Below are 13,638 nucleotides of genomic sequence, written 5' to 3'. Positions count from 1 at the left end.
AAGGAGAGCTCAGCCTCACTTCTATTCAGGTGTGCATGTGTGTGTTTATGTGTGTGTATGTGTGTGCACAAGGGTATCATAAATATGAATATGTTGCAGAGGCACTTCGTGTGCCTCAAGTGTTGCCAGCGCACACAGACAGCAAGACGCACAAATACAGACACAAAGCAATACATAACATAAGATACAGATACAAAGACAGGGTTAACGCGTCAGGTAGTCCACTTGGCCTGGCTGTTTGAGCCTAGCCAATGGAACTGGCGCGCAGCTAGGGCCAAACACTCGACGCCTAAAAGCGCAAAACAATAAACAGGGCCCAGAACCAAAAGGTACACTGAGCGAAAACACGACTTTCGTAATTCGAAGAGAACTTCTTTTTTTTCCCCCAATTTCTTTACTTCTTTTTTTGTGCTTCTTACTTTTACATCTAACATTAAGTGTGAATCACGCTTGACCAAAAACAGGTCTGGAATTAGGCATAATAAACTTATTGGCACACATAAAAATGTCTTGATTTAAGTAAAAAATTATTTGTTCAAGAACTGGCATACTTAAAATAAGAATTTCTAGACATCTTCTCCAAATTAAGTAAATTATAAAGCCCGCTTGACCAAGAAAAGGTCTTGAATTAAGTACATAATACTTAATACAAGAATTTTTAGCACAAATGTCTAGATGACTTCTTCAAGCGTAGGCACTGCGGACAGGTTTGAACCGGCTCGATGGTTGCAACAAGGATAAGGCAGATCCAAGCGCAGCTCGCGTCTCGGGTTAAAGACCCAGCTGAGGCAGCTACCCCGTAGCTTAGCTCCGCCTCGGACTTGGCCAACTGTCGATGCAAGTCGTCGTCTCGATGTCTGCAGTCGGCGGCCTTTTCAAAGTGAAGCGTTTTTCTTGTTCTCCTCAGTTGCAGCGATACAAATGCTGTTGCCAATGGCAAGTTTATGACATTGCCGGCGGCTGTTTAATAAGGCCAAACCAGGCAGTTGATTTGATTTAGTTTACCGAAGGATATTTAAAAAAGAAAAAACAATATAAAGAGTAAAAAAAGAAATGTTAGGGGCTTCCATTGCGTTTGTCAGGCATGCAGCTTGCCACTGAGCTACGCAGGCTACTTAACTTCAACTAAAGACCAATTGAGAGGGGGCGATACTTGACTCAATTTCGGTTTGAATGTCAAGCATATAGCTCTAAAAATATGGCTAAATTAAACAAAAAACCAAGTTAACAGAGTTAACAGCAACAGGCAATAACATTGCCTGTTAAATCACTAACAGCTGTTAACTTTAACAGCAAAAATGCTGCAAATTGCGGAAATAGTTGAAAATAGTTAACCATTAACTGTGCTGGGTTTAACTACGTTTTCTATATAAAGAGGCAACAGTTAAGCCCACCGCACCCCCTCTGGCCCACGCCGCTGGCTAGACCACTTTTGTGGGCCATAGATTGAAGGAAGTCACGTTGTGAATGCGGCACGTAGCATGCTGTAGCGCAAAAGCACGTCTGAGTCCGAGGCGCCAACGTCTACGAAAAACTTCTGTTTATAGAACGTTTGTCGTGAACGCATCTACGAGATACAGATACAAATGCCACGGCACAGCGAAGAGCAGCGCCGAGCATTGCCAAATGAAATGCAAAAGCGAAGCACAAATAAAGCAAAGTCCCAGCACAAGCGCAAGTCACAAGTGCTATGCGTATCTGTGAGATACAAGATACAAGACGCTGCGCAGAGCAGTTGATTGAGGATTGTCGTCGTCGTCGTCGTTGTCGGGCTCGGGACAGACAGACAGACGGACGGACGAACGGACGGACGGCTCTTATTTTGCGCCTTTTGGCTGAGAACACAAAAGTTGGCAGCAGCTGTTGCCACAGGATGGAGCAACAGATACGTTTTTGCCCATTTTGAGCAGCAACAGCAACGCGTGTGTATCTTTTGCGCACTGAAAGGAAACGAACACAGAAAAGCAACGCATAAAATATAAATGAAATGAAATTGTCTGTCCCATTGGCTGCTCGCACAGATACACATATGCACACACGCACAGATACGGATACGCGCACAGTTACAGATACAGATACATTGTTGTGCTTGGCCAAAAAAGGCACGCAGCGCGCAGGAGTCTCTGCAAGGTCTGCGATTATTTTTCCTTTTCGTTTTCTTTTTTTTATTTTTCTGCTATTTTTTATTTTTTTTTTTTTTTTTTTTGTTTGCTGTGCTGTAATTTATGTTAACGCAGATCGAAAAATAAATCTCTTGACCAGAACGTAGCATGCTATAAATTTCAGTGTAAACTGGCCGTTGGGCAAGGTGGAAAGCAAAGACGGCCAAAATGACGATGGGCAGCTTGTGATAAGCCCCAAGAAAAGCACAATGTCTTGACAAGTGCGGGGGGAAATAACATTTAAGCTGCAGAGAGTGTGGCAGATGGCGACTTCGAGCTTTAAGTTAAATTAATTGCATTTGTGCGATACAACGAATCGAATTTGAAGCTTTTCTAAATAGAGTTAAGCACCGCCAAGGTAATCTAAGAACTTGAGCTATTCGGGACTTAACTTCTTTTCGTAAGGTCTCAGGAAAATGTACATCCAAGGAGCTTTTCGTTAGTAGAGTTTACTAATTAATATTAAGTTGTGCTCGATTAAAGTCGAGCTTTAAGTTAAATTGCATATTCAAGTACAATTTACGTATGGCCTATCGTTTGTGGAGCTTTTTAATGTAAGTTGAACTTTCATTTTTCCCAAAACAATAAAGTAACTCGAAGCTTAAAGCACTTGAAATTTATTAGCCTTTTCTTTTCAATTTAAATTTTCTTATAATTTCAAGAATAAGCTCAAAGGATCTTGTTGCAAAAAAGCTTTCGCATTAAGTCTGTTCGCGGTGAGCTTTAAGTTCAATTAATTGAATGCGACATCAATCTAGTTTGCAGTTTTTCCAAGTACTAGAGTTTCGCAAAGACACATTTTGAACTTGAACTATTTTTGCTAATAGGCAAGGCAAATAACAGTTAAATGTATGAATGTGTGTGTGTGTGTGTAGATGTGAAATATGAAATAGGCGTGAAATCTTATCTAAACGAGGCAAACAATCGAAATACACAGCGCAAGTAGTCGAAGCAAATGCACAGCAATTAACTGAACAACAACAACAATAACGAAAACCACACAAAGCAAGTCACAGCAAATGATAATCGTCAAATGAAACGCAAAACAAATACAATAAAAACAACAACAACAAACACAATGTGCGTGTAATAAAGCTTCAAAGCTGAAAAACAAACAGATGCCGAACGAGTCACACTCACAGCTTGAGTGAGCGATAAGGCATGCGAGCGGGAGTGTCAGCGGGTGTGAGAGTATGCAAGTGTCTAATTGTGAGAGTGTAAGAGAGCGACAGGGAATTCCCTCTGCTGCTGCTGCTGCTGCTGCTGCTGCCTCGGCTGCTGTTACTGTCGATTGAACGTCAGAACAAAATTGAAAGCCAAATTAAGAGCGTCCGCAAGCGAGAGAGAGAGAGCGCGCGAATTCGAGAGAGAGAGCACGCGAGTGTGAGCAACTTATAATTCAAAGGAAATTAAGCATAAAAGTGAATAACTTTTCATAATTGCGTTGTGCGTTGTCAGCCGTTTTGGCATTTTACATGCGCTCATTCTTTGCATTTGTCGTGTGAACAAATAATAAGCAGAACCAGATTTGGACAGCCAATTGCGCACTCACACACAAGCATATTAACATATGTGTGCATGCGAATGCTCAGTCGCTGTTAAGCTTTGAGTGTGTGTGTGTGTGTGTGTGTTTGTGTGCGAAAGCTTATCTCATTCTCGTTAACTGTATTTGCTCATCATTTACATAAATATGTATGTTTGTATGTATGCACGTAGTCACATGGGTTAATCATTTAGGTTTGATTCTGTATTGTACAGAACTATTCTCCATATTTTCTTGCTATTCCTAATGCTAATTAAACGGCTTTAACTTTTAGCGCGAAGACTTGTAAATTACCAACTCATAAAATTCCCACGCATATTGTGGGACTTTTTTGGCAAGCGGAAGCCGTGGGGAAATTTGAGAATTTTAGGGTTAGGAATGCTGAAATTGAAATCTTATTTTAAGACTGAGATTTAACTGTGAAGAAATGACAACTTAATGGTTTTTTCGAGCGGGATTAACAGATTCGAAGTGGAATAATTTCTGCTGATGATTAATTTTTAGTATCAGCTGTAAACTTAGTTGAACTAAAACGATTAATAAAGTTCAATAGCAGATATGGCTGTGTGTGTGTGTGTGGAACCGCCTAGAATTTCACAATTTGCAATTTTGATATCAGCCATTTCTAATCTTATTTGTGGCTTGGTTATGAAAATAGATTTAACGACGCGTTATTGTTTTTCTTCTGTTCCACTTGCCCCCCGTTTGTGCTACATTTGACTAAACAGTTGTGCAGCAATTTAATTGTGGGCTTTACGAGTCCCACGCACTTTGCCACATTCCTCGCATTGTTCGCGGAGTCTCACGTGGGTCTTGGCTGCAATTCCGATTCCGTCTGTTGCGGCAGCAGCTGTAAACGTAACTGGATTTCGAGCCCGCGCACCCAGCCCCAGCCCCCGTTCTGTTCCGCCCGTTTGCATGCGCATACATTTGTTTGGCTTTTTATTTTTATTTTAATTAAATGTGCAAGCAGCTGCAGAAATTGGCAGCCGCTAAAAAAAAAGGAGAATAAAAATAAAAATGTAGCTCATGCATTTTTATTTTTTCTATTTTTATTATTTTTATTTTTTTATATACTTTTGCTCAGCGATATTTGATTGTGTTTGGCATTATTACAAATTCCAAGCGGCAGACCAGAGAATATTGCGTTTAATATTAAGTAAATATTTTGCTATTTATGTATGTACAGAAAGAATGAAAATATAAATAACAAGAACAACAACAACAACAATAACCGGAGCAATCGCCATAAAGTCGAGCACTTTAATTACGCAATCAACAGGCGCATATGCAAAAATGTTATTGCTTGTTATTATTGTTGTTGTCTCTTTCTTTTGTTGTTGTTGTCGTTGTTGTTGTTGTTATTGCTGTCGCTTTACGTTTCATTTCATTTGGTTTTTTGTGCTGTTTCGCATATATCATTTGCTGCGGCTGCTTTGCGCTTGTCATACGTCACAGGCAACAAGCCGATTAAATTGAGCGAGCAGAGAGACACTGTGAGAGAGCGAGGGGGGGCGAACGGGAGAAAGAGAGAGTGACCGCAACAGCATGTAAATGAAATGGAAATCAACTATTGAAACGCTGCCTCTTCGACTGCGCCTCTGCTCTGCCGCCCTTTGTTATTGTTTTAGCAGATTTTTAATATGTTTGTTTTAACTGCGACTCTCGAGTGGATTTTCACCCGCACTCGGTCAGTTGGTTAAATGGCATTTAAAGCGATTTTCAGTGCTGAACTTTTGTGGGCGGACAGGGGGCGGGTCATTTCAATGCGTGACTCATGACAGGCAGCAGCAGCGACTGCGACTGCAGTGTGTCAGCAGCGTTTATTTGCAACTATGTAAATACACTTACATAATATACCTGTATGACATGCAATTCACATTAGGAATGTTAAGTGGAATTAACAGAGCTGTTAATAATATCTATGACTGCATCTTCATGCGCATTGAGTCACGCATGAGACATATTCATCTAATTAGTCATTGTTTAGATAAAGTGTACACACATAGTCTACTTTACTTGCGCACCTCTCGATGACAGGGTATGCCCAAGGCAGAGCGAAAAATATCTACAAGCCGAGAAGAGCCTGCATGCAAATTAAAGCAGCGACCAGGCACACAGCATTTATGGCAAGGCGACTGAGCAAGACAGCTGGCTGCTGCGCTGCTGCTGCGGGCCACAGCGCAATGCAGAAGCAAAAGGCAAGGAAGCAGGCGAACACGAGAAGAACGAGAACTTGTTAACGCAGGTAGCATAAAACGCGACCGCGATTTGCGCACGCATCATCCAACGAGCATGAGAAGTCGAATAAGAAGAGGAAGCAGCAAGGAGCCACTCGCACACGCTGCCGCTGCTTTGGCCTCTGCTGCTGCGGCTGCCTTACCACCTGCCGCACTTGTTTATGACCCGGCGACTTGTTGGCGTCTCTCGCCGCAACTGGACACTGGGACAGCCCAACGAAAGCGGAAACATGCGCATCAAAGCACACATACACACACACACACACACACACACAAAATGAGCTTACATGGCATAAGAAGAAGCAGCAGCAGCATGGGAGAGGCTTTAAAAATGACCAGAAGAAGAGCGACGACTATAACATGACTGGATATTGGCAAAGCCGTCGACGTCGCCGTTGCCGTCGCCGTCGCCGTCGTCATCAGCAGCAGCTCATGCGCTTTGCTCTGGGGCCTCATTTCTTTTGCTTTAGTTTCAAACTGGTTACGTCGCAACCAGTTTAAATTCGTGTGTGTGTGAGTGAGTGAGTGTGTGTGCGCGAGTGTGAACGTGTGCTGGGGAAGCCGCTTATTGTTACGTTCTTTTCGCTGCTGCTTCTTCTACATATTCGGCCTTTGCTAATTGTCGCCGCAAATGTTAAAAAAAAAAAAAACAATTAGCATGCGTTTGTGTGTCTGTGTGTGTGTGTGTGAGAGAGCATGAGCTCAGCTTTGCGCTGCATATAGGTATGTGACGTCATGAAAGCAATTATTGCGTGCGCTTCAATACATTTAGATAAACTAACTGAGCGAATGTAAATATGTATGCTTAATGGCCATTTATTTGCAGGGCAACTTTAATTCGCTTAAACTCGCTCCACGTGCTGCCGAAGCGTGGCATACTTTGAGGCGTTGCCAGCTATTTTTTATTTAAAGTTGCGGCTTATCAGCGACGGCGTTCAAAGTGCAGCTCAATGCGATTAAAGTGCGTGTGCGAGTGTGTGAGTGCGAGTGTGTGTGTGAATACTAGTACAGGCATTCATGAGTGCTTTACAACTGAAAGCTAACGGCGCGAGACAATAATTCAGTTTGTGTTCGCTGATAAGCGGCGTATTAATCGCGCTGTATTTTGTAATTACGCACACACACACACACACACACACACACACACACGCATATTGCTTATCACAAACACTGTGCAAAAGGCAAACTGCGCAGGCAACACAGAGCCAATCAAGCGAAATGATGCGACCCGGCCCAAGATTCGAGAATGAGACAGTGGAATGTGCCAAAAAAGATGATGAACAACATTCAAGAGTGCGTCATTCGCATTGACTGGGCCACCTTCTTCCCCTACCCCTGCCCCTTCCTTCTCCATCTTTATAAAAATATTATGAATACCCTATACACTCTATAAAATGCTCGCCTAGTCGATTCAAGCTCTTTATCATAATATGTTTGTGTTGATTTATTTTTAGTTTTTCGATATTCCAGCAGCAGCGGGTATTCACATTTTGTCATTCAATATGCAACAAATGGACTATAAGATTTGGATCGAACAACTATATAATTTTGTTTTAATCAGTCGGAAATCTTACCAAACTTGGCACAGCTAAAAGTTCTCCATAAAATATTACAAAACAAGCGCAAAATGCTGCCAATATTAATAGAATAATATCAAAAAAACCGAATAAACTACAACTTGAAGGGTATTTAATCGTCGGCTACACAATGTTAAAATGCGTTTTTTTTTTTTGGTGGCATCATTGGGAATTTCGCCACAAATTGCGAGCGCCGCGTTTGTATTTATTTATAGAACATTTAACATTCGTCTATGCGTTTGCCGCAGACAGAAAAAGTTTGTTTCGCAGAAATTCAAATGCGAAGTGTACGCATACTTATGCAGCTGACTGTGACTGTGTTGTGCGGGGCACAAGGCACACGTTTAAAATTAGCAAACAGCGCAAAAATTCGCCTGTAAACATTTCACAAAATTTAGAAAAAGAAGAAGATAAATAAACTGGCATAAATATAGATATAGATATATATATATATATAGATATATTTATATATTTATATATGTGTGTGTAAATAGTTATATTATAGCTAGATTTGTTCGTATATTGCTTTGATGGCCATGGAAAAATGGCAACACTTTTCCCAGTCAATTTTCCTTTTTCCCCCATGTTGTTATTACTCTATTGAGCGTAAATATGTGTGTGGGTGTTTGCAGCCGCCACAAACACACACCAGCACACACACACACACACACTTGACGTCACTGAGTGAAATGTCAGTGTCAATGCGTGGGGGCCTCGACATTTAGTAAAATAAATAATAGATTAAACAGAATTTCTTTTGGCTTCAAGCAAACGAAATACGTATTGAATACCATTCGCATGGATCGCAAATAAATCAAAATAAATTAACACAAATTCAATTAAAAGGAATTTTCATAAATAAATTGTTATTAATTTCAAATCCATCCGTTTTTCTCTTGCAGAATCCACGGTGAATTCGCGTAAAAGTAATTTGGAAACGTCGCGCGACAAACTGAAGGGTAAGTTGGCGAATTTTCGTATTTCATATTTTTTTTATATTTATATATGCCTTATCATCGGTTGCGTGATTGATTTATATCATTGTCAAGTTGTCGCTATCGCAGATAATGTCAGGAACGAGTTGAAACCCATATAGTTTACGTTTTTCCTGACAGTTTGATTGATTGATTGACTGATTGATGAGCAGTGTACAGCTTTAACTGCAAGCTGAACTCTTTACGCATGTTTCGCTTTGTAATGCAAGTGAAAACTAAAGAGAAAATCCCCTTGAATGGGTGAAAATGCGCTTTAAACTTCGTTTATTTTTTATTACCAACTCATTCGCCACAATCTGTATTCTAAGGATCTTGGTGAAAACTCATTAGAGACGTGTTCCACACTTTTCGGCAAATCCACGCCGTCGGAAAACAGCATACAGAAGTTTCGATTCGAATTTTCACCCCTGCAGGTGGAATTCGCAAAACAGATGATACAAAAACAGACAAAGACTTCTAAAGCTCTACACTATTTCGAAAGGAAAACGAAAAGAAATCGATTTCAAATTGCATTTAAAAGCGTTTTTGGCCAGACAAAGCCGCTCAATATTTGCTCGTTAGCCCATTTGAAATGCACAAAGAAATTGAAACACGCATCGAGCACACTTAACTTAGCTTTGGATAGTGTCACGACACCTCTAAAGAGCTCTATAGACATATATACAGATATATATATATATATATATATCTGTCTATGTACTCGTGTACATTTATCTGTTGTATTTATAAAGTTGACCTTCGTGTTGGTTCTGTCGATTTGTCTGTCTGTTTTGGGGTTTTGTTGTCTTGTTCGTGTTATCAGTCGCAACGAAATTGAAATTCACCCCCAAACCAAAAATGTTGTGTGCCCCCTCGTCTCTGGGGTCTTCCGCTGTGCCAGTTATTTAATGGGTAATGCCGTTTAATACAGTTATTATGGGGCCTGACAAGCACCAGGCAATTACACATATAGACGAGCGCCCATTTATACGCTATATATATACTATATATATGTCAATGCTCGGCAATATTGATAAAAAAAAAAGTATAAATAAATATGTGTGCATGTGTGTGAGCATAAAATAGAAGTCTTCGTTTTGGTTGATAAAAAGCCGAATGGCGTGATTCATGATAGAAGTACACACACACGCACACACACACACACACACACACACACGCACAACAAATAAAGTAATAACAATATGCGTTGCTTGTGGAAGGGAAAAAAAAAAGAATCATATACACAACACTTCTAAAGAATTTAATACGTTTCAACAAGAGATTATGGCATAAGCATGCCATACTCTATAAGTTGCCAGCCATACATACATATATATATATATATATATACATATATACATATATTCAGCTAGCAGAGTCTTACGAACTTTTTTTTATTCGCCCGAGCGTTATTTATTTATATTTTTTGCCAGCTGCGTTTGCCATTTCACTTTCATTATCAAATTAGCTGATAGCCGGCTACGTGACGTAGATATGATATGGTGCTCAGCGATTTTATAAGCCTATACACACACACACACAGATACACACATACACATAGGTATTACGGGCCACGGGGCAATTCAATTGAAATTGGCCCAAAAGGGCAACAATCGCACCTGCGATAAAGTTCAATAATTAAAATGCAAAATTTGTGCGAATGGAAAATCAAATTTAGCATGGATTTTCTGGGAAACATTTGCAAACTAATTGTATTGCACTGTAAGAAAAATGTTTAAATAAGAAAAATTTGAAAAAACGCTCAATTTGGGTCTTATATATATATATATATATATATATAATCATTAAACTCGGAATGCAGAAATTCTATCAATATCGGACAACTATATCATATAGCAGGCATAGGAACAATCGGTGGAAAATTAAGTTGCTGTATGCAACAATTTTTTGGGTTTTTCCAAGATATCTTAACTATATTCGGCATTAACTTTTTTCATTGATGAGGGCAGGGTCGGGAGGGTCGGGAAGGGTTTTAAATCTTCGTATTAAAACAATTTGAAATTTCTAAAATATGACGCCACAAAAGAAAGCTCCATTTATTGAGCTTATTATTCAAAGTCAATTAAATGTTTTTTTTTATTATATTCAAACAAATAATAATGTTTTTTTTTTTTCTACCTCAATTATTTCCACCCCTAAGAACTTCCGTAATTTTCTGTTTAATTTATTGCATTTAGATAAACTGTCCCATTATTTAAGCACAAACTAGATTTGTTGCTGTGTACACATCCGACACCGCTTTGCGTTATTCTGGCCATTTCGTAAATTGATTTAATTATTGTTCCGAGAACACTTCAAATCTAATTAGGATGAGCGTTGCCCAAGGTGCAAGGATATTCGATTGCAATAACATTTGTGCCTTAAGCCCACGCACTCGAGCTCGAGATGGCCATGGCCAATGACACGGCCGGGATTTTCCGCAGAAGCAATTGAGGATCGCGGCAGGCTACCTGCCAGACCAGGACGTGCCAGCCCGGGACCTGCCAGCCCGGGACGTGCCAGTCCGGGACCTGCCAGTCCGGGTACTGCGCTAAGCCAACGTTTAATGGCCAGCTCGGCTCGGTTCCTTGCATGCAGTCAAGTGGCTTTAGTTTTCCCTTTTCCCTTTGGCCGTTTTTCCCATTTTCCCTGCGCCCAAATGTCAAGTATCTGTTGGCGCTTAGCTGCCTGCGTGCGCGTTTCTATTGATGATTTTATGGGTTTTACCCGCTAAATCTGTCAGTTTAATGATGCCAACCAGTCTGAGGTGCTGGCATTGTTGCCGTTGCAGGTAAAACGCAGCGTAAATCCATTGAGGCAAGTCATTAAAGCTGTCTCGCTGCTGTCTGGGGCAATGCGAAACTATCTGATAGCATGCCGCAACAGCTGCCGCAATGCAAATACGCTCGCCGCAAAGCTGCAGATACATTCAGAGCACATACAGATACAGATGCAGATGCAGATGCAGATACAGATACGTTTGCGAAGACAATCAGCGGCAGCTGAACATTCACAGCATATTTTCATTGGCGTCGCAAGTCTGCGATCGTCGAGCTGCTCGACTGCTTAATATAAAACCAAATTCATACAACAAGAAGTGGCAGGAATGTGCATGTGTGTGTGTGTGTGTGTGTCTGTGTGTGCGTCTGTATAAAAGTATCTGCGTGCCTCGCAAAGCTCTTTCACAGTCGCCCAACTGGCGATTCCCAATCAACAGCAGCAGCGGCCAAGGCGAGTCCACATCACACATAACCCCACAAACACAGACACACACACACACTCACACACACACTCACACACACACTCACACACACACAACAGCATGACACAATGAACTCATGCGCTGCGCTGATGCCTGGCCGCAACAACAATCTGACAGAGACACCGAACAACAGAGTGCCAGAGAATTATAATCGAGCAATAGACAACACAGTGCGACGCCAGGGCAAACGCAAACACACACACACACACACACACACACACACACTTGAGAGATACACACACACACACACTTACGCTCAGGGAGGCCAGCACATGGTAAATGTGTTTTAGATTCTTAATTTTGCGCATTTTCTAACAGCCCGATGCATTTCGAACACATTACATCATGTTTTCAATCTGATTGACGAGCTTGACTGATTGAACAAGAACGCACAGCTCAAGCTTTAAGAGCTGGAGAGCTGTATATTACAAAGTGTTTAACTTTTGTATGATTATGAAGAGTTAAGCTCGCGAATACAGCACATAAATCACGTTTTCAATCTGATTGACGAGCTCAAATGATTGATGAACAGCATACAGCTCAAGCCTTAAGTGCTAGAAAGCTGTAAGTCACCTAATATGACATATATGATATCAATGGGCTAGTCAGTCAGTCAGTCAGTTAAACGAGGCTTTGGCAAACTCCATCTGGTTGATTGATAGGCAGACTGATTGAAGAGCTATGCACAGACGAAACCGTGAATGCTAGAAATATGCATTGTTCACAATAGTTATCTTCTGTGCTGAAAGTGAAAACTTAGGAGGGGTTTTAACATATTCCCACTATAGGTGCAGCAAAATTGGAACAATTTGAATACATTAACTTAAAAATTTGCCAACAACTGAGAAATAATGTGGTTTTCAGTACGTTTTTCACGCAGTCGCAAAATGCTGTGTGTGTCAGTCAGTTCGACTCTTTGTCTGTCAGACTGCGTATGTTCGAAAAATCTTGTTGCTATTGGCAGTCGAGCACGGCCCCAGCACCAGCACCAGCACCAGAACCAGACCCAGTCCCAGCCCCAGCCCCGGTCGCAGTCGCAGTCAGCTGCCAATGTTCAATCGCCATGACTGTAGATACATTTCACGTATCTATCTACAATATGCGAAATACAAAATACAAATATGCAAATGCTCATGACGTGCGCGCACTTAGCGATTGCCGTTGTTGTTGTTGTTGTTGTTGTTGCTGTTGTTGTTGTTGCTTTAACTAGTTTTATGGTCGGGCAGCCATCGTCATTCATAGACGAGAGAAATACATATATCTCCACATATACATGCAGATATTGAGAATTGTTGTTGTTTTTGGTTGGTTGAATTGTGCAAATATTAACCGAAATTGACACGGCTTATACCCTGTAGCGCAAGGGGTATACACGACCAAAGTAACTGTGTTTTTACAGTAAAGAAACTTTCTCAAAATCAACAATTTTCCGCCATAATCTTTTTAAAAACAAAATTTGCCTAAATTACAAAGTTTAAAAATGTATTAAACTAAGATCGAAATTACTTATTTTAAGAACTTTTTGCTTAATTCCTCAAAAATCGATGCTCAAATGATGAAATACCATTCTGTGCTTGAGGTATTACGCTTATTTCAAGCATGTAAATTCCTTTAAAATAAGTATTTTGTACTTAATTCAAGCTTTTCTCTGCAGCTCATACTTAATTTAAGACTGTTTTACGCCAGCTTATCTCCTTGTGCAGCTAGAGTAGGCATTTTATAGTGCGCTACAGGGTATCTTTAGCTGGTATGCGCTGCGGTAAATCATTTTTTCCAGTTTTTGTTTCGTTTTTTTTTGTGATTGTGTCTTAAAATAGACACACGGCAAACGTTGCGTGTCAACAAATGAGCAATCAACATATTATAATAGCCCACTTTAG

The 13,638-nt window shown here is 40.6% G+C and overlaps 2 protein-coding genes across 4 annotated transcripts in view; one reads left to right on the top strand and one right to left on the bottom strand.

Annotated features, from left to right (window-relative positions):
- shn (schnurri) overlaps positions 1 to 13,638 on the top strand; it is a 48,763-nt gene that overhangs the window by 13,322 nt on the left and 21,803 nt on the right. The window contains exon 2 of the mRNA XM_070209807.1: positions 8,425 to 8,481. Within this exon, the coding sequence (XP_070065908.1) occupies positions 8,425 to 8,481 (57 nt within the window). The remainder of the gene's footprint in view (positions 1 to 8,424; positions 8,482 to 13,638) is intronic.
- The window catches only part of LOC6635932 (G-protein coupled receptor dmsr-1), a 91,731-nt gene that overhangs the window by 69,229 nt on the left and 8,864 nt on the right, over positions 1 to 13,638 (bottom strand). The window lies entirely within an intron of this gene.

The sequence above is a fragment of the Drosophila virilis genome, chromosome 5, assembly GCF_030788295.1.
Source record: "Drosophila virilis strain 15010-1051.87 chromosome 5, Dvir_AGI_RSII-ME, whole genome shotgun sequence".
NCBI classification, from domain to species: Eukaryota; Metazoa; Arthropoda; class Insecta; order Diptera; family Drosophilidae; genus Drosophila; species Drosophila virilis.
Note: the sequence above shows the minus strand (reverse complement) of the source record. Positions and strands in the feature narration are given on the sequence as shown.